We start from the raw sequence: 27032 nt of genomic DNA, 5'->3' as shown, positions 1-27032 counted from the left end.
TTTGATCCAATATTATACCGCAGTCATTAATTAGCTATCAGTTCAAATAATTTTCACAAACTTTTAACTACAACATTATTTAATTATGCAAAAGAGTGAGAAGTATTATAATTCTTCCGGATTTGTTAAAACGAATTTATGGCCGTCTGCCTAATTTTGTCATGAATATGAATTAACTTCGTCTTATTTCTGATATCTTAACACTGATTAATTATCTTCTGTTCGTAATTGATGATAATTAGAAGTGAAGACGTACCTATTTTATGGAAGTCTGATACTCGAGATGGAAAACGTTTTTCATTGTAATTCCGAACAAAAGATTCTGCGACAATGAGCAGAAAACTGATGGAAAAGGAACACAGATTTTTTACAATTTACAATAAGTTTCTCTTAAAAAAAAATAATAGAAGTTTTTTTTGCCGACTTTACTTTTTAATGACTGTATTTACATTGTCACGCAATTTACATATGTGTACCAAATTTCAAGGCGATCCGACCGCTTGAAGTGGGTCAAAATGAACTTGCAAGATTTGACCCAGCAAACAGGGCAAGTTAAATAAAAAAAATCTTGTAAAAACGGACTTCATTTTATTTCTATAAATTACTAGCCTTTGCCTGCACCGTTATTCATATAAGTACTTAGTCCTTACATTAAAGTACTTGATACTATTAACAGATAATCTCAAGACAATAATGAAGTAAAGACACCTGCAAATTACGTGACAGTCTAGAGCTATTTTAAAGCTAGAAAATAAAACACCTTTTTTCTTTTTCCGCATATCAACACAGTTCCTTTTAGTAAGTTAATATTATAAAAAAAGCCTTACATTCACTGTCCTGCGGCAATTTTCAAAAACCCCATCTTGGTGCTCCTCTATGATCCTTAAGACATATGTATAGTTATGTGCTAAATATCAAAATATAGCCTATTCGATAGTCAGTAAAATATAAAAAAAACCCTTATCTGTCCCCCGAGAATTTTAAAAATTCCATCTTAGTACTTCTCTATGACCCTCAAAGAATATAATAACTGAGAAATTTGTAGTCTTTTATATCAGCTAGTCAGTAACTATTATAAAAATCGATACCCAAATAACCCGATAACTTGAACTTTTTGAATAATTTTAATTCAACAAAAAAAGAAACAATTTCCTTTTCTGTTCTGTCGCACGTTTCCACAATGGGAGCAAGGTTCATCGACCCGTATAAATTGATAAATTATAAATTTCCATTATTTAAATAGCTCGAAGTTGTAGGCACCGTTCAAATAGATAACTTTAAAAGTGAGTCATTCGAAAAAGAACAAAGGAAAGATAAGGGCATGTCGACGCGATTCTGACAAATGGAACTACGCACCGAAATAAAATATAAAACACGATTATTCGATTATTTGAAAGGGACTGAGGGATTTATAATGCTATAATAATATAATATGACAGCAACGTCGGACATCCTAATGGATACAAAAACGATGACGGTTTCGGTTAAACCACGTTTAACTATAAAGAACACATAACACAATAAAGGCTGCTGATCTATATTTAAGTGCATGATCGTATTTAGGAGCCCGCGCGTTTGCTTTGAATTTCTTTTTTGTTACCGCGAACCAAAGATTGGTAACAGAAATGAAGTTCACAATCATAAATTGAAAATACAAACTGAAATATAGATGCACAGAAAAACCAGAAATTTTTTTACGGGGGGTTTTACGGGATGACCGTAAAAGTAAAAATTTGGAATTGAAATAAAAAATACAAAAAGATTCCAAAAAAAACAATCTTAATTCACAATCATACTTCAGAAACTCGATGATTTTATAAGTAACATTAATGGCCTGTTTCACCACTTGTTCACTAACTTTAAGTGACGGATATTAGTGATGCCGTCTCTTTTTGTTTTGTCCGAATAAACAAAGACGGCATTACTTTTATCTGACACTTAAAGTTAGTCGACAGGTGGTGAAACAGGCCCTAAGAATAATTTGATCTGTTCTTTACTGACTTCACAAAAAGGAGGGGGTTATCAATTCGGTTGTATTTTTTTTACTGTAGCAAGAATATATAAAAAAACTTCTCGTACTTTACATTTTTACCTGTGATTTTTACTGACATATAGATAGACAGACATAAAAATTAAGATTTTTCCGACTTTTCTCATTGACCTTCATATCAAATTTCAAGTTTCTTGGACAACCGGAAGTGCCCTATAGGTTTTTTGGTTACGTTAATTTGTAAGAAAATACCTTTTTTAATGATGTATCTTTTGATGGGGTTGATTTAAAAGGTTTTTTTACTGCTTCGAGGGGTAGTGGACTTGAGTATTTGATATTGAATTCAGCTTGAGATTAACAGACGGACAGACAGACAGACGGAAAACAAAGTGATCTTATAAGGTTTCCATTTTTCCATTTTAATCTTATAACCGGTAAGTGGCCGCAGATAAAGTCGCCAGCAACAACTAGTAATGGATATAAATAGGAATAAGTTAACTTATACGTAGACGTCGATGGTGTCATTTTGCTTTTAATACAGAAATTAACCTTGTTCCCCGTTCATTAAGCAGAGATCTGTTATCTAACAAAATTGCAATAACAATCGCTTTCACTACTTCTTTCTGTCACACGGTATAAAATGAGAGTAGAAAGAGATAGTGAATGTGATAGCGAACGCCAATGCGTTAGACAATACGCCCTCATCACTAGAAGAAGCCAAATATTTCCTACTTCAAAGAGATTTCTGTAATTTAATTGGTCATTTTACTATCAATTTAGGTTACGAAAAATAAATTAAGACGACGAGCGAAGAGCGGAGGAGTGATTGATATTATTGCGACCGTAACGAGCGAACCGAGTGAGTGAAGCGAGCGCGCCCCGGCAACTGTCGGCGAAGCGCCAGGACTTAATTAATTTAGGAACTAATTTGGCTTCTACCAGTACGAGTGCCAGTAAGAAACAAGGTAATAAGTATACGGGGAATAAAGGTAAAATTATGTCAAGAATAGTTTTATTTTTATTTAATTACAGTACTACTTATTGTTACTTTTGAAGTCGTTTATAGTTAAGTAGATTAATGGGTACGATTATGATATATCATCTAAAAATCAGTAAGGATATGAATTTATAGATATGCAGCTAAGCCTTTTAAGGCAATTCCTAATACATCATAATACAAGTCTCTCTTAGTAGTCTACAAAGTTATACATTAAATAGTTTCTATAAAAATACTACTTATAGGAATATCTATGTTCCCAAATCCAGTTTTTCATAAAGTTCTAGAATACAAAATGAAAAATCTTATTCTATGATTAAACCAGAGTATATTTATTTTGTGGTAGATATGTTTTAATAACTTTTTCATCAGTTGATGACTGAGTGTCGCTGTGCCGTGTAAAATAAGGAACCTATACTTAGATCTATAGGTTCAACTGGACAGATAAGTTGGTATACATGAGGCGACGCTATATAATGTAACGAAAATTTTATATAAGTCATGGAATTCAACAATATCTTTGTAAATTTTAAGTCTTTTGTAAACATAATAATATTTGTCTCGAGCGTGTATTTTTTATACAAACACAAAAGAAATCGGATGTTGGTTTCAGTTAGTGAAGCGATATTGAAATAAATTTGGAATCACTTGTTATGTGAACTTAGCTCGAAAAAAAAGTTAGAATTTCGTTAAAAAACCTTGGCGGAGTAGTTGCTGCCAATGATTTATAAATAAATAAAAGATATTGATTGTTATCTTACAGGCTAACGTACTCAGTCATTAACTGATTAATAAATAATTAAAAAAGTTTATTTGGTGGCTCAAAAACCAGTAGATGTCAGGTCATATAGGATCAGAATTGGTATTTATCAGTCAAGGTTAATTTAGGGTTTGACAGTAAGATAGGTTTCTACTAGAAGGGGAACAAATGGAAATGTCTTGACATAGAATTTTTTCTAGGACTGTTGTTATTCAGCTGTATTGTCCAATTTCGAAAGTGAAAAAAAAAACAAATGCCGGTAGCATCTATTTATTTTTGACCACCAAAAAAAAAAATTCAAGCATTTTACTACAGCTATTTATAAATTTGTATGAAAATCAAACAAGCAGCACCCATTGTAAGCAATAAATATCCCTGAATTTTTTTGGTTCACGCGTTAGCGTTAAATGTACACGGGTTATAAAAGCTTTGCTCCGAAAATTGGTCTGTCGTTTTGAGACGATCAGTAGGACGTTTATTTTTGTATGAAAATTGTGTGCGAAAGAGTTTCATTTCACCTAGTGATATTAATTCGCTAGGCGTATTATATTAGCATCATTATCAATATTTAAATTTTAAATAGATATGGTTGGTTGGTTTTGCTTAAAATTTATAATGTAAAATAAGAAATACTAAAAGGACAACAACGTTTTACATGACATATTTTTTTTTTCTATAAAAATATGTAGTCATATTCACGAAATATCTATTAAAGCCTGTTTCCATGCAGATTTATGCGATTACGCGATACTAATCCAGAGATACTTTAACCTTTACAAAGTGTAAACCCGCTAGAGTAAGAAAATGTCATCAAAAAAACACTAAGTATTAGATATTGAAATCATCTTTGATTTAATTATTTGATGTTACTTTGAATGATCGAATAAACAAACATTATAGATTATAGGTAAATGGAATTCCAAGAACATTAATAATTTGTTTGTTGGCAATGTACAAAGACAGATATTATCAAAGTAAAGACAAAAGTATCTCAATCAGCAATCCGATCACAATTAAGTAACAATAATTCTGACGACATTTAGGTAAAACACACATTCCAAAATATAAATACTGGTGTGGATACAAATATTGGTGCACACAAAATACTCTATACAAAATAATATTTAAAATTTAACACGACCACTACAAGTCGCTTGCAGATATGTATATTTAATAAAATGTATAACCTCCATTTTATTTATACTTTACATTTAGTCATATATTCTACTGGGCGTATATAACCAGCTGATTCCACAGACTTCTATGTACACTGAACGCAATCGCTAATACTATTTAATATTCGTTGTATCTTAAATAACAACAAATCAACGCTTCCTAGAAACAAATCAATTCCACGCAGCACAAAAACAAAACAATCAAGAAGCTTTCTAGCATGCACGAAGCAGTAGAAGAAGCAACTTCAGAAATAGAAAACCTGATCTGTTGTTTCAAAATGTACATGCTTTTTGCTGTGCGGCGGTAGCACGACCAATAACCATCAGGCCGGGCTCTTTTTGCCGTTCACTCTCACTACACTATCTTTACTAGTTTTAACTGGAGATTTCACAGGGCTTTTCACTTTGTCACTTTCGGTTGTATCATTAGGTTCATTGATTTTTGGTATGACTTTGGCTTCGACTCTGTCGGCTTGCGTTAGGACTTCTTGGACGTGGATGGTCAGCTCGGGGCGCGCTATTTGTGTGAAAGGCAGCAACGCGCCGGCGACGTCCATGGTGTTGTTGATGTTGCGGTGCCAGAGTTCCAGCACGACGCTGCGCCGTTGCTACTTGTACCGAGGCGGACCGAGCCAGCCGCAGCCGAACACCTGACGAATACACTCGTAAATTGAAAATACAAACTGAAATATAGATGCACAGAAAAACCAGAAAAATAAGACCATCACTGGGAATCGAACCCAGGTCCTCGGTATTCCGTACCATGAGGTTCGATGAGGGCTACGGTATAGATGTCGCTAGCGTCACTGCTTAAGTGGCTATAAGAAACAAACAAGCTGAGATATGAGGTGCATAGGGGAAATTCGTGTCGGTACCGTTGACCATCAGTGGTGTAGCGGTATAGCACGCGGTACGGAATACCGAGGACCTGGGTTCGATTCCCAGTGATGGTCTTATTTTTCTGGTTTTTCTGTGCATCTGGGATGACCGTAAAAGTAAAAATTTGGAATTGAAATAAAGAATACACTCGTATTAATGTCCTTGGACGAAATAGCAGATTCACTGGCAAATATATAACGAACCCATAATTTAGACAAACTTTCGCTGTATAACTTGACAAGGTTAAATCTACATTATAGGAAACCACGTACATTTACGTATCCAAGGATTTTTTTTAATTAATCCGGTACCTACATTTCAGCACGTTGAACAGATTTGACTGAATAGCACTAAACGTTTGTGGTATTTACATTCTTGTCGCTAACTGTTTCCGTTGTATATGCATTGGTCGTTATAGTGCATGAATCCTCGACCTCATGAGTTTTTTAGAATTCATAATGAAAAATAGCGTAACCTACTTATACCATGAGCTATTTCATATGAGGAGAAAACATCGATCTTGATGTGAAGCCCTACAAATTAAAGATGTGTGCGAAGCTCCCGATTCTTCCTTGACTCGCATGAGAACTACAATTTAAGCCTTACATTCTTAGAGGAGGTCTGTACCTGGTAAAGGTAAGTGTATAGGCAGGAGATCACAAATTACCTGGCATACAACAAGCGAGATGAACAGCATCACCAACAGCGCAAGGATTCCCCACACCACGCCGAGCTGCGTCAACGCAAACACGTACAACGTCGGGTGACACCACTTGTTGGGCTCGAAGAGAGTCGGGGCGAAGTCTGGCCACATGATGTTCAGCGTCCAGAGGTTGCCGAAGCCAAACCTGGAAAAAAAAACAGCTGGTAGAATAATGAAGAATGGTAGTTTTATGGTAGTTTAAAAAAAATACGTGTAAAAGTGCCTATTTACTGAATAAATGATTTGAATTTGAATCCCATCGTAAGAATATTCACTTAGAATAATTTGTAATAGTTAGGAAACACTGCAGCTGTCTTCAATTTATCTCGCGTTGTAATTCAAGGAATGAACTGGTGCTTAACTGATTCGAATAGTACAACATAATGAATTCTAGACAAGATTGGTTTTTGGAGTCTTTTTGTATTTTTTATTTCAACTCCAAATTTTGCTACTTTCACGGTCATCCCGTGAAATCCATATCGAAAATACTAACTGAAACTGACTGGACCGGTCCAGTGGTGGTGTAGGGGTACAGCACGCAGCACGGCATGCTGAGGACCTGGGTTCGATTCCCAGTCTCTTTTTCTGGTTTCTCTGTGCATCTATGTTTCAGTTTGTATTTTCGATATGTTTTCTAGACAAGCAAAATATCGCTAGATGGCGTTAGTATCGTGAGATCCGTTTGACGTTACAGTCTTGCTTGCGATTGGCTCATTTAGTTATTTGACCAATCACGAACGTGACATTATGTCGAAGTTGTTAAACAGACTTTTGCTAGCGCCAACTAGCCAGTCACAAAGTGCTACTTCCTGGCGGTTATAATTTAATTTAGTACATTTTTTGTATTTTTTTTTCTGATTCACAAGAAATTTTAAAACAAGACTGCTACATAATGAAATAGATAGCGCCCGCCAGGAACTATCCTCCATTGGTGATTTATATTTACAGACACACATAAAAAAATCAAGATTTTAAAAATAAAATAAATATCATGGGACACTTGACACCAATTGACCTAGTCCCAAACTAAGCAAAGCTTGTACTATGGACACTAGGCAACGGATAAACATACTTATATAGATAAATACATATTAAACATCCAAGACCCGAGAACAAACATTCGTGTTATTCACACAAATATCTGCCCCGGCCGGGAATCGAACCCGGGACCTCAAGCTTCGTAGTCAGGTTCTCTAACCACTTGGCCATCCGGTTGTCAAAATCGTGATTGTATTACAATAGCTACCTTCTCACCAAATTTCAAGTTTCTAGGACAACTGAAAGTACCCTATAGGTTTTCAGTGCACGGCAATGTGTATGGAATCACGTTGTTTAATGACTGTAACTTTTGATTGCGTTGACTTAAAAAATTGAATTTTTCAAGGCTTCAAGGGACCGCAGATATGAGTATTCGATATAAATTTCAGCTTGATACCTCCACGCGTTCATGAGAAAAAGGGTCTTGACAGACGGACGGACGGACGGACAACAAAGTGATAAGGGTTCCGTTTTTTCCTTTCGAGGTACGGAACCCTAAAAATGAAATATATTTGCGTACTAAATCTATCCATATATCAATCTATTGAAGAGTTTTCGAATGAACTAGCAACAGGCATCTATACATACCGACATCCTCAGCTTTCGTATTTATAATAATAATATCTGTACTCGTATAGTCAAACTAAACGTTTAAACATTACGGGTGCGCCAACTTTCCCATAGTTGGTAAACTAAAACATCCAATAAACATTAATCTTCAATACTGAACGTAATGCTCAAACATTCGGAACTGTACCAATTCCTTTATAGAGGTTAGGATAGGATCCGACCGTAAAACTCGGCACCTATCTGTTATTTCATCGTATTGTTACATATAGATGAAAGGTTACACCCAAACCCACATTAACTTCGTTTAGGATTTTTTCTGTTTTAAAAACATCTTAGATTACACATGAAGCCATACAACCCTATACAAAAAAAATACTGGTGATGAAAGTCATTAAATAACATTGTAAAAAAAAGTTAAAAACCGGTAGTAGGTTGATTGACATTCATAAGTGCTTGATAGCCTAAATTGAATATAATGATTTGACTGTGACTTTAACAGGGCTTCTTAACTAAATCTATAAAGGTTTTTAGAGGTTTTTCCGAACCGGTAGTAGGTTGATTGACATTCATAAGTACTTGATAGCCTAAATTGAATATAATGATTTGACTGTGACTTTAACAACTATCTTACTAAATCTTGTGAATAAATGTTTTTCTTTCTTTCTTTTATTCCTTAAAATGTAATTTTAATTTAAGTGGATTAGAAATTTAACCGATTGGTGACCGATTTTGTAACTCCATGTGTAATCTTTTAGTTATTTTATATTTCGATCAAAAAACAGAATAAGTGCAGAATCTTACGGAGGGATTTTAGGCTATTGTCTATACTTACATCTGGCTCCAATTGTACCATTCCCTACAGAATCTTCGAGAAGTAATTAGAGAGATATTATACGGTTGCAGCTGTGCTTAATACCGGTAAATTTATGCCGGTATCGGCAGCTGATACCGGTAATTGTTTCTGAATTGGATTATATGTTGTCTTCTGATTAACATGTAGTTGTTATTCAGAAGTTATGTTTGTGGTTGAAGTAACGTTAAGCGTGGGGTTTAGGGAACTTGATAATATGTAGTTAGATGTAAGTATTTTCTTAATTCCGGGTGTGGCCTGTAATATGAGCAAATAATTAAAACATAGATCACACTCGTCAAAATTAACAACATTACAATATTGGTAGTTCAGCGACTTTTAAAAATAATTAGTTTTTTAATTTTTATTACACTTTAAAGTTTATTCGAAGAAGCAATGTAAAGCAAAATGCTTGATGTTTGTAGCGTGACAGATGAAGTTGTGTTCTAGGATGGCGTACAAATGGCGTACATTGATATAGCAGTATTTAATTTGTATAAAAAAGGAAAATTTAAAGACTCCATTATTTTTAAAAGTCGCTGAACTAATGTTGTTCAGTTTGACGAGAACGATCTACATACATACATACATATACATACATACGATCTATGTTTTAATTATTTTCTCGTATGACAAGCCACACCCGGTAGATTGCACCATAATAATAATAAAATAGCAACTGTTTGTGCAATTTAAACTACTTATAGGGACTACAATATTTTATCTTAACGTGGGTACGTATTTTAATCATCATCATCGTCGCCAATTGGTAATACATACAGCTAGAATATAGAATTATAACACATATAAATAGGTACATACAAAAATATATAAAGTTATTAGTTATGGCTCGTTTGCCATCCATTCGAATAAAAAAAAACATAAGTTCTAAACGCATAAGCTTGAAATGCATAGTGGTCAAAATATATAATAGTGACAATGCATAATGGTTCTTAGTCATATGGTACAAAATGCATATTTTGATAATGTATACGTTCAAAATACATAAAACTATAAAAATAGTTAAATTAAATATCATATACAGTATGTTTTCTATAATGGTTGAAATACATAATAGACACTGAAATTTCACAAAGAAAAATGCATGTTATACAATTCTGGCACTCGCCGGCCGCTGACGTGGCACGCTCGCTCAGCTCGAGCTTGTTTTGGTCATAGTTGAACCTAACACGCTCCTCCTCTCTACGCTCGTCGTCGCACCTAAAGTTTCTATTCAATTAATGATCAGACTTTAGTTTAAATTGCAAAGTCTTGGTAGACAAAACAGCGATCGATCAGTCGGTATCTTATACGTAGGTTAGGTTAGAGTTTCGTCCAGGCGCAAAGCCCCGTAACTACCGCTGAGTAGGAGCTCCGCGAAGCGGAGCTCCATCGACATTGTCTTGTAGTCCTTAATTTTTCAGAATTTAACATGTAAATACAACGTAAATAAACTGGAGATGATGATGAACATGAACATTGGCATTATTATATCGTATGTAGGTATTTTGAACATTATGAAAAACGTACTATAGGACTTTTAATTATTATTTCTTTCAAATATTATATATTCTGATTGTAAGTATTCTGAACATATACATTGTGAACTGTAATACAATAATATTTGTCAATTTTAATTGTATGTTTTTCGACCAATATGAAAAACGTGCTTTATGAGTTTTGATTATTATTTATTTTAACCATTATATTTTCCAATTTTTGTTATTTCAACTGTATGTATTTCAACCGATATGTATTTTAAATTTATACATTATAATACGTACCCCTTAACGTACTTATCCCCTGTTTCACCATCCGTTGATTTAATTTATTTGACGGATAAACTAGATGCCGTCTGTTTTTGTTTTGTTTGAATAGAGGGAGACGGCATCCGCATCCGTCAATTAAAAATAATAAATTTAAGTCAGAATAAAGCAATTATATATGGGGGAGGCCTATGTCCAACAGTAGAAATCAAACGGCTGATATGATGATGATGAAAGCATTTACGGCTATTTGCCTTATCAGAATGTATATTTTTATAACGCTAAGAGCTGAAATAAGGCAAAATTAATATAAAAATGATTTTTCCCTAATAAATAATTGAAAAATAATAATTAATAAATAATTATGAGCGCTTCTCGCCAATAAACGTTACAGTTTGGCGAGTAACACTAAATGTAATGCATGTTTAATTGTTTTAAATCAAATAAATTAAAAAAAGGATTAAGGAAAATTTTGTAAAAGAATTGTTATTAAATTTGTCAAAGTAGTAACAGATTTATGATAAACTAGCTGTTGCCCGTGACTCCGTCCGCAATGTATTCGTTTTTCGCTATCCCGCGGGAACTATGCAATTTTCCGGAATAAAAATTATCCTATTCATCTAAATCGGTTCAGCGCTTAAGACGTGATTGCGTAACAAACATCCAAACATCTTCACAAACTTTCACATTATAATATTAATAGGATAATACGCTAATTCCATAACAAAGTCTTCGCAGACAATGTCAACAGCTAAAACAACAAATTCAGACTCCCACATACTGACAAACTCACAAAAAGAGTTAAGAATAACGAGATTATCGTATATCCTATTATTTGCGTGGAAATTCTGTTATTTTCCAAGGCAAAGAAACCAACGCAAGCCCTTTACTTGGTAATCGGATTTCTCAGGGTCTGGTGTCAAAGAAAACGTTATCCTGTACCTACTTAGAATTTGTTTCTATAGGAATTCGTCAAAAAAACCTAGATAAAGACATTCCACGTGGCTTTAGCAGCGGATCTTGAGGCTGTTTTTGGCTGTTTTCCTTTCACAAAAGGAAATTTTAACGTTCGAACGAAGGTGATCCGTGGACGACATCATCTTTGTTAAATATTATTACGGCACAAACGTATTAATTCCTATCCCAATACATATTACTTTCTAGGAATAAGATAATATTTATTATATCTATTATGTCTCATTTCAAGATTGTGGCAGTCTTTGAGAAGACAGTTGGGTTTTCTGCTAATGTATTTATTCAACTAGTGTTACTGTTATGATTACTCGTACCTATGACACATTTTTTGTTGTTGTGTGCCTCAGGCATGAAATATCTTTGACGAGAAAGTGTGATGAAATAGTAGATTTTCGTCGTGGCCTGGAAGTAGGCAATTGCTAGCTGAGTATAAGTATTAAACGGATGAGCTTGCGAGTCCGTTTGACTAATACGAAGCCAGCAATTGCTATTCCAGTCGAGAATAATATAAAGCATTTCTCAAAAATGTTGAATAATTCTGAAATAGAATAAACTTTTTCTCATTTAATTTTTATATTTAATTATATATTTAATTTTAATCCAACATTATTCTTATGCTTTCCCGCCTTTTTTTCATTAAAAATAAACTGCAGGTGTATTTTTCCACCGAAAACACCACAAGCTATTTCAGACCCAATAAAAAAAGTCCGGAGTTCCAGCAAAATATTGGATACCGGCCATTAGATTTGGCTGTAAGTATACGACTTGTGCCAACATTCCATGGCCTTTTTAACTTAAAAAAAATTGTGACTGATTGCAGGCGCGTTAATTTATTACTGTCGAGCTAGCGCCTACAATCTTTTTAACTTTTTAATTTTTCGCTGACCATAAACTATGCACTTCATCTTCTGATATGTAAAGAATAATGTCAACTGTTACGGACATTTTTGAGAAAAAACTCTTACCATCCCATAAGGAACACGGTGAGCGTGTAAGCGAGTACCCTCTCGGGCACGCTGGCGCTGCCGCTGCTGGATCTGCTGGCGAGCTGCGCCCACAGCAGCCAGCAGATGCCGACCCCGCCCGCCGCGCCGCCCACCACCATGTATACGGGGATGCGAGGCTCCGCGGGGCAGTCGCGGATGTACTGGACACCTGGGAGATACAACCTTGTATAGTATCGTATCTTATTATACCGTACCGTATCGTATTGCACCGTATTGTATAAGAAGAAAGAAAGAAAGAAAATAATTTATTTCTAACAGCAGTGACACATTACACAGGTTAAAAAAAAACATAAGTAGTGTTGCCGTTATAAAAAGGTCCCGGCTCAGCATATCGCTGCTTAAAAACCAGCACTGGTCTTCTGCCGGGCCACAGAAGAGTGAAATTACGGAAAGTCACAAAAATTGTTACTAGACGAAATGTTACAAAAAAAATATTAATGTCAACTTAGCGTATTATTCAAAATAATTCAAAAACTACTGATCTTCTTCTTCTTCTCTTTTAAAATATGGCTTTTCTGTCCTAATTAATAGGACAATTTCGCCAGTGTCAAAGTACTCTCTTAGAGACGGACGTTGTACGGTGATTGTAGTTTTTGGAACTTGATAGTAAAATTCCAGAAACCACGTGGAGACAACTTGCGCATTAAAAAATGTCAGACACGAGAGCAATATAGAATTTTGTGATCACTGTTCACTGTTAAGGTTAATCGCCGCATAAAACACTATCAAAATTATACTTAAACTAGCCAAAGAAACAGAAATAGCAAAATTAGATATTGTCTACATCCGCCATGTTCGAATGCTACAAATAGAATCAACTACTGATCAGATCTTGATCAAATTTAAATGACATTACATGGGAAGTCACAAAATTGATTACTACCTAAACACATACACTGTCGAATTGTGAACCTCATCCTTTTTTTTAAGTCGATTTATAGAATTCCGAGCGAAACTCAAGTACCAAGTATAAAGTTAGGCTAGCAATTAAAATCTTGATGATCGAGTTCAATCAACATCATTTTATTATTGTACTGCTCGTTTCGTCTTATATCTTGTTTTAGACCCTCTTCAATAGGGAGTAGAGTAGTACCTACAGCAAATGTTTTGATTCCAGTTCATTTGCCGACGGTAAATGTTTGCAGAACAGTAAACAACGCGGGGCGAATCAGGATCAAGTTAAAGCGGCACAGGATCACGACGACGACGACGGACGATGCCGAGGTGTATATACCTATTTTAGACGAATAAAAATATTGATTGATTTATTGATTGACAAAATAGGTGTGGGGATTATTTAGAAAAACTTTGAGAAGAGGAAATGATTGAATCACATGTCGCTGGTCGTACTTTGCAGTCCATATGAATTACCTAATATTTTTATCCTTCTTCTTCGCTACCTCCTATGCACCACAGCAATATCGCTGCGCTACAAATCTCTCTATCTATTTCAGCATTTCCCACTTTTTTGGTAACGGAACTCTTTTATAAAACTAAATATTTGTCGTAGCAAGATTGGTTTTTGCAGTCATTTTGTATTTTTTATTTCAACTTCAAATTTGTTACTTTTACGGTCATCCCGTGAATGTGTGGTGGTGCATGGGAAAAATTGTGTCTAGACTCCTGTCCAGTGGTGGTTTAGGGGTATGGCACGCAGCAAGGAATGCTGAGGATCTGGGTTCGATTCCCAGCGCTGGTCTCTTTTTCTGTTATTTTTCTGCGCATCCATGTATCAGTTTGTATTTTTATTTGTCGTAGTCTTGACATAAACTTCTCCGTTTAATGGATGGTTGTACTCTGCAAACTCACAGTATTTATATTCATATATTTAATAAAAGAAAACAATACAAGTATTTTTTGAAATAACATAAATAAAGAAATGGCATATAAATGTGTGTTTTAACATATATAATCGCAAAGCTTAGCCTTTTAGCCTATATCAATTCAACACGTCATTAAATTTTTCAATTTTTTTTTTTAAACCTTTGTCGAGCCCTTGCAAAAGCTTTGCGGAGCCAAGGCGCTTCGTAGAATATTTAGCTGATTTTATATATATGGTTATATAATTACCCACCTTCGCGCAACCGGGTAAAAACGAGTTTCTATTGCCATGGCGGCCACGCCATTATTTTGAAAATGACTTTACCGATTACATAAATCTTTTTTAAAATTTTGTAATACTTTTTGGAAGATTCCTCTGTAATAATTCAGAAAAATGCGTAGAAAATTAGAAACTTAAAGAAAACTTAACGACTATTAATAATAATAATAATATTTTTTATTTCGACCAACATAGGATCATAGTATTAGTATTACAGAAAGCTTAATTCTAGTTTTAGTAACGCTACACCTTACACACATAAGTATACATACACATACATAATTATAAACTTTTTAATGTACACAACCTTATTATTTTAAATTCAGTGCCTCCAGTGAAAAAGGGAATAACTCAAAATCGCTACTTTTCAGTAGAGGCAAAAAACCTTTCTTTCGTCGTTTTTTAGGTTTTTAGATTTTTTTTATGGTTTCAGGCTTTAGGTATAGGTTACAGCTTTCGTTTAGTGGGTATTGTTTTAACATTAAGTTATTCTATACATATACTTTTTAAGTTTTTTTTTTGAGTTATGCTTGTAGTCACAAAAGCATAATGGTATAAGTAACATGAATTGTGTTAGTAAATACTGTGATACCTTAAACATAAGACGACTTATTCCGTTAATTACGACTGTTCTATGGTTACAACAATACTTATTCTACCCTAGTTATGCCTTTATGTACTATTTATGTCCACGTTGTTACGGAACAACACAAGTTGTGTCTTTTTGTTAAAAAAAAAACTGCAGACGTGTCTTTAGGATTGATGTTTTTTTTGAGTTAAAAGCACTTGTAGGCTGTAGCTTCAGACTTATAAAAAATTGAAGATACGTAGAAATATGCCTTTAGAAACGGTGAGTTATGCCCATAGCGTAAATCCAATGGTGTAAAAAACAAAGTTTTACAACATTTTTAATTTATGAAATGTTGTTCCTTTCTTTTTTTCTTTGTTTCCTCTCTTTAAAATCAGAGACATGAAATTTGGCGTAAGTTTTTTTATGAAACAATAATGAAATTCACGATGTCCTTTTCGGAAATTTTCACGAGAATTTTAGAGAAATGCCGAAATTTCAATTCAATGGCTAAATGGAAGCCCTCCATTCTCCTCGTCCAATACAAATCAAATTAACACAGATGGAAGTAAATTAAAATTTACTTGTAAGGTTCAAAGCAAATACAAATAAAAACAAGAACTTGTATTTCTAAAATAATCTTCTTTAAAAGACCAGTGGCACCAAAATTTTTCCTAAAACGCCATACAAACATTAGTACAAGACAATAAAATAAACATTAATTACCATTTACCAGACTTTTTGTGACAAAAACGGACTCCAAATATATTCCAACGAAAATCCAGACCGAAATTAAGTCGACTAATCTAAAAATATGGTAAACCGGAGCCTACAAAAAGTACAATAACGAATCGGGCGGTCCTTTCGGCACACTCGCGAGTAGGGGTGCGAATTCAATACCTTTCACGGATGTGTTATGCTAGAAGTGAACCAGGTGGATATTTTTGACAGGGCGCGCCAAAATCATACTTACTTGTCAAAATTATTGTTTTTCTTAATTACAATTATTGGATTCAGAGAAAAAAGAGTTATTATGACAAACGATACATTCTGACAAACACTACATTCAGACTTTCAACAATTATGGACCGATAAGACCATTTTTAACAATGAACTAACCAAAGTACCTTCTGAAATGTCTGTATAAATATTATGCCACTTTGTGTGTTATATGACTTATAGAATCAACGATCAATACAAAATTGCTAGATGGTAACAGGAGAAAAAAATTCAACCACAGCTTCCACTCTTCATCTTGAGCTAATTTAGTTCTACAACTTTTCAAAATAACTTGTATAATGATTTTTATTATAGTTTAAAGTTTAATTGGACAAGCAATGTATTGCGAAATCCGTCATTTTGTTACGTGACAGCGGTATAAGTCTTTGCTCCAGTTTAATCTCATGTAATATTTTTTTCTAAGTAAGAAGTCTTCAACCTTTCTGCCTCAACGGTTATCTATCCTTCGAGCAACATGGCCCGCCCATTGCCTCATCAACTTGCACATTCTTGGAGCTATGTCGGTGATTTCAATTCTTCGGCGAATTTTAGTTTCCCGATAGCTCTCTCTATACCTCGTTGCGTATCTCTAAGCCTTTTAATAGGCCAACTATTAAAGACTATGTTTCATATCATATCTGAGATACCTAACTTAGTAAAATCCGGTTTAGGTCTGCAAGAAAAATTGCGCGAGTAGCATTACATTGTGAGGCCGTAAAGCCACCGAGTTTGTAGGTCAATATAAGTGCCGAGATGTAATGCAACTTGTACGATTTTTCTTGCAGGTTTAAACTGTGTTTGATGAGATGGTTTCAATCTCAAAGGGCATCCCAGCTGTTCCACGAACACTCGTTCTTTTTTAATAAACAGGAAGCGGAATTTTTAACCGCTTCGTGTAACCATGTATCTGTGTGGCAGCCGATTTGTAAATGCCTTCACCAAATTAACCCCGTATGCCGAGCGAAATCCGAAAAGGCTAGGTTTTTAACGAATCTGTATAAAAAGGATTCAGTTTTTCACACAGTCTAATTAATGCTGGATTACTTTTAGGCCCAAGTTTGTCCGGATTTTCGACGTGGGTTTTGCCAGCTTATATTTTGTTGGCTAATTTTGAATAATTACAATTTATCAGGTAGCCCTTTGTCTATGTGTTTTCCACAATGTGTTACTTTAGATTTCATTCGCGTGGATTTTATTTGGCACTATTCCACAAAAAATGTGTTTTCGGATGTTCTCTCACTTATCGTCGAAAATATTTTTCTCAAATTATTACTTTCGCCAACTGTTTCATATTATGGACGAAGATTACAGAATAAACGTTTTTATTTTGACAAATTCCTTCTCAGTGCACCTCTGTGATCCTCAAAAAATATGTCTGCTAAATTTCAAGTCTGTCACTCCAGGGGTTTAGGCTGTACACTGTCTGTCAGTCAGTCAATCATTTGGGGGCTGTTTCACCATCCATTGATTAAATTTGTTTGACGGATTAATGTAATGCCGTCTCTGTTAGTTTTGCTCGAATAAACGGAGACGACATTAAAAGAGAGAGAGAGAGAGAGAGAGAGAGAGAGAAGAAAGAAAATATTTATTCGTGACATGGTAAGAATGGACAGGAATAAGAATAAATAAAAATAGTTATGAATGTCACGAAATGGTCCCAAATCAGTAATCAGCCGGTCTAGCGAACGGCGCTGGTCTTTCACTTTTATCCGTCAGTTAAGATTAATCAATCGGTGGTGAAACAGCCCCTAAGTATGGATCAACTTACCCATAATCATCATGATGACAGGAAGCGTAGATAAGCAGGCAAGGAACACCGTCATCAAAACTGGAACAAACAGGTTCATAAAAAACGCACAGATCAAAAACAATCAAAAATAGGAATGCCTCTTTTTGATTCACTCATAATTTTGAGTTGGCCGTGTTATTCAAATGTATCTAACTACATTATTACATTCAAGATTTACTATAAACACCAAATTCCAGGGAATTAGATTTCTTTGGTTTGCTCCAGGAGATATGTCGCGTTTGTAATTAGGTCAATATATATATAGCTCATCACGAAAAAAAAAGGGTTACGATCCCGTCTGGCACACTTCTTCTTCTTCCTAAAGTGTTACTGCATTAGTCGAGGTTGGCCATTTGCTCTGAGAATGTATCACTCATGAGCCAGACGGAACAGTTGTTCAGCACTGCTGATCCCGGTACTCTGGCATGCTTAAAAACACTATCATTCCAGGTTTTCTTTTAAACTAAAAACTTACTTGTCCTGTTCATGATTTTAGCCGCTCTGCAAACGAAATCCATGGTGCCCGACGCCTCCATGTTGGCGTCTTTGAGCTGGTAAGCCACGGAGCCGTAAGTCGTGAGGCCAACGCCCAAGCCCAGGCCGCAGCGTTCGTTGTACTTCGCCTGCTCGCCGCATAGCCTCCGCTGTTCGTCACCCGAGACCTGGGAAGCAGTGCCGTGGAGTAAACATAACAACACGAACATAAAGTAACAAAATAAAAGTAGGTAACAAATAACACACACAACACATTCGTAACATTTTTGTTAAGCAACCTTTAGAGCACCGATCCCTGTTTTGGGCAAGAGACTTTCCTAAATGAATACCTCAGACCCCGTAGCGTTAAAAATCCTATCTCTCGTTTTTTACTTATGGATACAAAATACTTACCAATTTAAAAACTTTGGGGTTGGTTAAATGCGACCTTTGCAAACCGATTTCGACCCCGTTGGGAATTCCTGCTTTAGAATATTAAAAACGTGAATTATTTAGTAAGTATTAAAACACTTTAATGTACCTAAAAGTAAAGAAAGAAACACAACTGACAGACGGATACAGCACTGCACTTCGCAGTTTAGTTTGCCATACTTGGCATCACTGACTGTATGTAAAAAAAAGCAATCTGGTGGGAATTCATTTATAACGGCGGCAAGCTACTGGTCGGAGTTGATCACTATTACTTTTGTATAGTAAGATTTAATAGCCTTTATCTTTAATTAGTTCAGGCTAACACAAGCGCTTATTATTACAACCTTGTAAAGTATACCAGCAGCTAAAATCTATTTCTTTACTTCTGTTGTAAAATTCCCTTGCCTTCTATTGCCTTTTACATTTGTTGCCAATGAATACATTTCAGTGGAATCGATTCTTTCAACTTGATGAACAACCAATACGAGTGGGTTGTCTGAACTTAGCTTCTAAGTAATGATCAACGTACCCCATTAGGCTGATTTAGCAAAGTTATTACTAATCTTAGAAGAATTAACGACTAGAGTCGTATCGAAAATACAAACTGAAACATTGACGCACAGAAAAACCAGAAAAAGAGACCAGCGCTGGGAATCGAACCCAGGACCTCAGCCGCCAGGTCATATACCGCTACACCACCACTAGACAGGAGTACAGACACGAATTTCTCCTATGCACCACATATCTCAGCTTGTTTGTTGTCTTATTTATAGTCACTTAAGCAGCGACACTAGCAACATCTATGCTGTAGCCCTCATCGAGAAACTTTCTGCACTCCATTGTAACTAACCGCTCACCCCGACAAGAGATGTCGCTATTAAGCAATCAAATTAAGATTGGTTTTTGGAGTCTTTTTGTATTTTTTATTTCAACTCCAAATTTTATTACTTTTGCGGTCATCCCGTAAAATCCATATCGAAAATACAAACTGAAACATGGATGCACAGAAAAGCCAGAAAAAGAGACCAGCGCTGGGAATCGAACCCAGGTTTCGATATGGATATGGATTTTACGGGATGACCGTAAAAGTAACAAAGTAAGTTTTTTCTCTGTGTATCTGTTTTCTGTATCGCTTACTATTACTGATGTACAATAAAGAGCCTTTGTATTGTATTGTATTGTAACAAAGTTTGGAGTTGAAATAAAAATACAAAAAGACTCCAAAATACAAAAAGATTCACAGACCATATATCGATATATGGCCTGTGCCAATATTGACTAGAGTCGTATTAAGACCTAATTTATTCCGCAGGACATTGATGATTTGTAACTTCATGATCAATCATCATCATCCCAGCCTCACCGCCTGGGCACAGGCCTCCTCGCAGAATAAGATCCAGCGCGGATTGGAACTTCTCACACGCCATTTCATTGCTTAACAGAGTTGTACAGGTTTCCTCACGATAAAGTCCTTCACATTAAAGCAAACTTAATCTAAATTGGTTCAGCGTGCAGAGGCGACAGACAGACAGTTAGTTTTGCATTTATAATATGGATAGGATGGATTTGGTGGGCTGGATTTAGATTAGATGTTATTTGACCTAGGACTGCTCCATCAGAAAGTAACAACACCGCAGTGCTTTGTTTTTTTTTAATACGTTATTTCATCTCTACTTTTTGATTACTCTATGGCTAGGTACCTATGTATAATATAATCTGATCATAAACCTTATTGGCTGACTCACAAGTTTATATTGTATTAACACAAAGGCACAGTCATAATGCCATAGCTCTTTAATCTGCAGTGTCATGCTACCCACAACTTCCAAACAACTCGTACGAAAGTTTCTTATATCCGCAACAAATTTGTGTAGTTTATAGTTGACGGGGATTTCCGAAAGCCAGTTATCCGTTTTTGTGAAAGGGATAGTTCTTTAAAAAGATGACGGAAAGTTATCGGTAATGCTGATGCCAAAATAAAACATCGCTGCTGCCGTGGATGGAGCGTAAAAACTTACTAGGTACCTACTACTCATCTAAGTCAATACTCTCTATTAGCAAAATACTGTGGTCGTCGAATGATGATCACAGGCCGTATTATCTAATGCGCTGGCGCGCACGATTGTATTCCCCATCTCTTTCTACCTTTGTTTTATGCCGTATGACAGAAAGTAGTGGTGTACCCTTGTCTTATATATCGTACACGTGGTCAAAACGATCGTGATTTCAAGTCTGTGGAGCGCCAAAGTTTGCATACTCTTTGCAAGTCATACCGTATTTTTTGTCGGAATCATCGTTTGTCATATGTATGTATATGTATATGTATATCACGGGAGAACTCACACCAATTGACCTAGTCCCAAAGTAAGCTTAGCAAAGCTTGTGTTTATGGGTACTAGGCAACGGATAAATATAATTATATAGATAGATACATACTTAAATACATATTAAACACCCAAGACCCGAGAACAAACATTCGTATTTTTCATAAAAATATCTGCCCCGACACGGGAATCGAACCCGGGACCTCAAGCTTCGTAGTCAGGTTCTCTAACCACTAGGCCATCTGGTCGTCATAATTTATTTCCCACCTTTCTGAATTGTTTTAATTGGTCCTATAGAAAACTATAGGTTAGGTTAGTTTGGTTTTACAACAATTATGAACAATTTATTAGATTCAGAGAAAAAAAACCGGCCAAGAGCGTGTCGGACACGCCCAGGATAGGGTGCCGTAGCTATTACCGAAATAATACATATAAATATACATCTCCATCTCTTTATTTAAAAAAATATTATTAAGTTTTGACTTTGGCGGCTTTATACACCTCTGAAGATTGTATAATTTAATTAGTTTACTTTGACATTTTAGAGACAATAATTACATCTCTAAATTATTTAGATTAGAAATTTTATTATTAACTCAGGGACCTTAGTCGTCCTTCTCCTTAGAAAGCCACAATGAACGACACCTCGCCACTTGCATTCACCGGTTGCCCGCAACGCTCGCGATATCGTCAGTCCATCTAGTGGAAGGCCTACCTGCTGGCTTATAACACTCGTGCGAAATTCCATGTCTATAAATTTATTTGATGATTTCGGGATCGTTATAAAACCGGCCAAGTGCGAGTCGGACTTGCGCACCGAGGGTTCCTTACAAATATTTTTATTATACCTATGATGTAACTTTAAATGTATGCTTTTGGCAATTTTTCCTTTATCTTTGCTATAAGACGTTGCTTCATCCAAATTTCAAGATTCTGAGTTCACGGGAAGTACCGTGTAGGTTTTGATTCCCTTGCGAGAGTCGAAAATTTGCAGCTTAAACGGCTGTATCTTTTGATTTAGTTCGCTTAGAAGTTTGATTTTTTCACAGCTCTAAGGGACAGTAGACTTGAGTATTTGATATGAATTTCAGCTTGATACCTCCACGCGTTCCTGAGAAAAGGGTCTTGACAGACAGACAGACGGACAGCAAAGTGATCCTATAAGGATTCCGTTTTTTCCTTATGAGGTACGGAACCCTAAAAAGTAGCCAGATTTTGAGACAAAGTCACTTATCACCATCATGAAATGATGTCGTTAATGACAATTATGTTCTGGTACAAATCGAGACTCAGCCTTCCCATTCCTTGACCAGAAAAGTGTTACCTGACTGACGGAGCTAGAAGCCCTCCTGGACCCAGTGTCCGACAATCCTGCCCCGCCTTGTCTGCCGGCCAGCGAAGCACGGTATGGCGACACGCTGCGGCCTCGGGTTGCTGATAAAAAAAGATAAAAATGTTAAAAGTAAGTACTTGTCATCGGAAAATTATTGTCTTTTTAACCCCCGACGCAAAAAGAGGGGTGTTATAAGTTTGACCGCTATGTGTGTCTGTGTGTCTGTCTGTGGCACCGTAGCTCTTAAACGGGTGGACCGATTTGAATGCGGTTTTTTTATTTGAAAGCAGGTTTTCTAGCGATGGCTCTTAGACATGTTTTATCAAAATCGGTTCAGCCGTTTTTGAGATATTGAGCTTTGAAGTGACAACTTTTTTTTGGTTAGGTTAGGTTATTTTACAGTTATGCAATTTTGTTTTCCCCGTAGATAGAAATAGCTACTTATAGGAGATTGATCACTTTTTTTAACTCCCGACGCAAAAAGAGGGGTGTTATAAGTTTGACCGCTATGTGTGTCTGTCTGTTTGTCTGTCTGTGTGTCTTTCTGTGGCGCCGTAGCTCTTAAGCGGGTAGACCGATTTGAATGCGGTTTTTTTGAAAGCAGGGTTTCTAGCGATGGTTCTTAGACATGTTTCACCAAATTGGTTCGGCCATCTTTGAGATATTGAACTTTCACAAAGAAACACTTTGATTAAAAGTGACAAAGTCGGGGGTTTCCAAATTTTTGTTGGTCAAGTGATCCAGACTAAACATACAATGCATTTTGTTTTTTTTTGCTAAGACTGTATAAGCGTTTTAAAATCTATCCCAACAGTCATAAAAAAGCGTGTTGTGATGGGAAGTAAATAATTTACATTTGTTACGATAAAAATAGTTGATCAAAAACGACTTAATATTAAAGTTAGGAAACATCCATGTCTTTGTTTACTTTTTTGTTTGTCTGTGAAAGAAACTAGATTTGATTGTGTTTGTCTGCTAGTTTGAAATTGATAAACTTAAAAACTAGTGGTTTAAACCGAATTTAGTGACAAGCGCGAAAAAATCTAACGAGTGTGCAACGAAGTTTGTGAAATATATTTTAGTCAAAAAATATATTTTTATCCATAAATACTTGAGCAAGGCCCTCCTGTGGAGAAAATACTTGAATAAACTTGATATTAGCTTCGACAAATATGAAAGCTTGAGTGATTTTAATATTCCTTTGAAAACTTCCCTTAGGATTTGAGTATAAACATTGGTACATTTGGCCCCGCATTTATATTATTACTAGCTTTTATCCGATAATTTGTTCTCGTTATTCTGAAAGCATGCAAACAAGCAAACGAATCCGCGAATTAAAGTTAAATATTAAACATGTCTACTCCTAAATGTCAATGCTGATGATGATGATGATGGTGATGATGATGATGGTGATGATGATGATGATGATGGTGATGATTATGATGATGATGATGACGACGATCATGACGAATAGTTTTGTTATTAGACCCTTTCACTGGAACCACTCTAGGAATTGCGATAAAATTAAAAGTTAAAGGTATGAGCTATGTGCATGCAAATTAATAACAGCCGTGGCAGCTAGTGGTTTAACCCATGGTCTGATCGTGGGGTGGAGCCCGGGTGCACCTGTAAGTTTTTTGGAATTTGTATGCGAAATTACATTTCAAATATACCATGAGCTTTACGGGGTACGAAGGAAGAAACCTTTGCACACGTGCGAATAAATTCAATTTATGTGTGAGTGAAGTTTCCAATCCGTACTGGGCCTGAATGGGAACTATAGTCCAGCCTTCCCATTCCGAGAGGTGGCATGAAGGACATTATGGGCCGAAATGATTAAAATACACTCACTTTCACTTTTATAATATTAGCTTAGATTTATTTAATAAAATATCATACATACACGAGTGAGCACGGAATTTGACGTTAAAATCTTCACAATACGCTGGAGACCCGAAGGGTACTCAAGGACCCGTATCATTTTACTCAATATAGGCAAATAAATCAATAATTAGGGACGAAAAGACGTCTGACAATAGGTAAAAATGTAAGGCGTTCAGGATACGCGACGGAAGGGCCTTTGTCAACGCTGAATACAGCGCGGACGAGGGTCTCCGCCATTTCCAGATAAGTAAGAAACCAATACAACAGAACCCGAAAAGCTGTAATGCTAAGAAGACACGAGTTTTTCAAGAGTTACATTAAAATTTTGAATGGGATGACTTGGAAATTAAAAGAGACGTTTTCAGGTATCAACTAAGTGCTCAAACAAAAATAAATCAATCTTAAATTTTCTATTTTATGTGGTGAAAGGGTGGGGCATGACGTTGTGACGCCTAGCCCGGGTTTTAAGAACACTTGCGTCATTTATCCAATAGTTGGATTCTTGACAACACTGTTCGCAATAGTGTGGACATGAATGGAAAGATTTATCGCCAATATTGATATCGAAGAAGTTTAGATAAGAGAATTAAGTTAGAAACCGAGTAACATCAGTTTGATCCGTTCTAAGTTGTACTGGTAGCAATACGTTAGTAGAATTAAGATGTATTCGCCATTTTATAGATCAACCAACTTACGTACTTAATGATTCACACTTTAGTGAACACTATCTATCTCTGCTTCTAATCAAAAATTACCATTTTTAAATTTAAATAGACACAAACTTTTGTTACGGGGTGCGCAGACAGTGAGTATTGTGATTTTAAAAAGTAAAAAAAGTGTCCAATGGTATTGAAAGTTCGCGCAGTTGATGTTCAAGAATGAAGGTAGACTGAGCATGGTCTTCACAATATTATTATCTACCCGCCAATTTAGTTACGCAACATCTCGAAACAAATATGTCTAATGTGACAGTAAATCATTAAAAACTTTTATATAGGTAAAATTGGAAAACTTACCAGGCGTTTGACTGTCTTCGCTAGCTCGCCTTTCCCTTGACACCAACGGTTCTTGGAAAGTCAGGGTGAGGCTGCCCCTAGGACTGATCCTCGCTGCATCGAGCTCTCCCGCCACGAGGCTTCCTCTGGCACTCCTCTCTGAAGGCGCAATACTTCCTCTAGGACTCCGTTGTGATTCCGGGACCAACGAACCTCTATGTGACCTGTTCATGTCTGGTACGTCTTTAAGTTTGAACGGCGCGTCTGCAACTATACTGCCCCTGGGACTCGTTCTCGGGCTTGGACCTAGTTCTTTTTGACTCCTAGCAGGATCTAACTGTATGCTTGCCACAGAATGCCTCGGACTTCGACTCACGTCTGGTACAAGTGAGTTCCTTGGCTGATTCCATCCCGTAGCTTCCGGCACCAGGCTTCTTCTCGGACTTCTCGCGCTCATATCAGGCGTTATACTATTTCTAGGGCTCCTGTTGAAGTCTCCAGGGTTCAAGCTTAATCTCGATCCGTATGTCATTTCGACTCCGAGATTGTTTCTGGAAGGTGCTAAGCTATTCCGTGGTTGGAGTGCAGTTTCTGGGACAATTGAGTTTCTTGGGGACCGAGCTGCGTCGGGTACTAAAGAGTGTCGTGGGCTGCGGTGATAGTTTTCGTGGGCTGCCTCTGGAGCCAAGCTGGCTCTAGGACTCCTTGGTGGCGGTGGCGTGTCGAGTTCATCATCAGTTTCTGTGGTTGCTAAGGACGCTCTCCTGGAAGGCTGTGCTGACGATCGAGGAGATCTGGCTTGTGGTGACGTGGCAGCACTTCTCGACGCACGGCGACGCCTAGATGACGACGTTCGGTGCAACATTTCTAATCTTCACATAATCTGTTCAGCCCTTAATCTGTTTTCTTTCGGCTCCCTTTTAATTAATTCTCCGAAACCTGCAACAAGGAAACAAGAAGTTAGTGGTCTAATTTAACATTTTTCTTTGGAACTCATAATAAAACTTGGTAAGCCTAAACTAAGGCACCAATTTAAACTTCTCTGTGCTCGTGCACTCGCTATAAATCAAAAGATTAGTTGAAGAAAGTCGAAACTTGTGGTAATCAAGTTTAACTTATCTCGGACTCCCGCAGGAAAACATAAAATATTGGAGAGGCAACTTCATGGTTATAATCGGTCGAGTTAATAATTGTTATTATTGTCTTAGGAATTAGCTCATTTCTTCGATGACAATACTGTGTTAATCAGAAAAGTTCCTACTTCTGAAGCAAACGCCCAGAGAAAGAGATAAAAGTCAGTTTTGTCAAATGTACATAAAATAAAATAAAATAATTTTATATAGAAACAAGATAATTTACATGATAATGGGTTTTTGTACACAGGTATTTTGTAATACTGAAAATAAACGCAAACAACTTTTTT

The 27032-nt window shown here is 36.1% G+C and overlaps 1 protein-coding gene across 1 annotated transcript; it reads right to left on the bottom strand.

The window, feature by feature from the left end:
• Positions 1-5445: 5445 nt before the first annotated feature.
• Positions 5446-26543, bottom strand: LOC141436023 (uncharacterized). The gene is made up of 7 exons (XM_074098859.1): positions 25631-26543; positions 22722-22831; positions 18643-18829; positions 18147-18206; positions 12669-12858; positions 6469-6649; positions 5446-5572 (listed from the first exon to the last, which is right to left on the bottom strand). Exons 1-7 carry the CDS (start codon positions 26472-26474, stop codon positions 5531-5533), a joined length of 1614 nt encoding a protein of 537 aa, XP_073954960.1. The 5' UTR covers positions 26475-26543; the 3' UTR covers positions 5446-5530.
• Between the last annotated feature and the right edge of the window lie 489 nt (positions 26544-27032).

The sequence above is a fragment of the Choristoneura fumiferana genome, chromosome 16, assembly GCF_025370935.1.
Source record: "Choristoneura fumiferana chromosome 16, NRCan_CFum_1, whole genome shotgun sequence".
NCBI classification, from domain to species: domain Eukaryota; kingdom Metazoa; phylum Arthropoda; class Insecta; order Lepidoptera; family Tortricidae; genus Choristoneura; species Choristoneura fumiferana.
The sequence above is the reverse complement of the archived record's forward strand: the minus strand, read 5'-3'. Positions and strand labels throughout refer to the sequence as shown.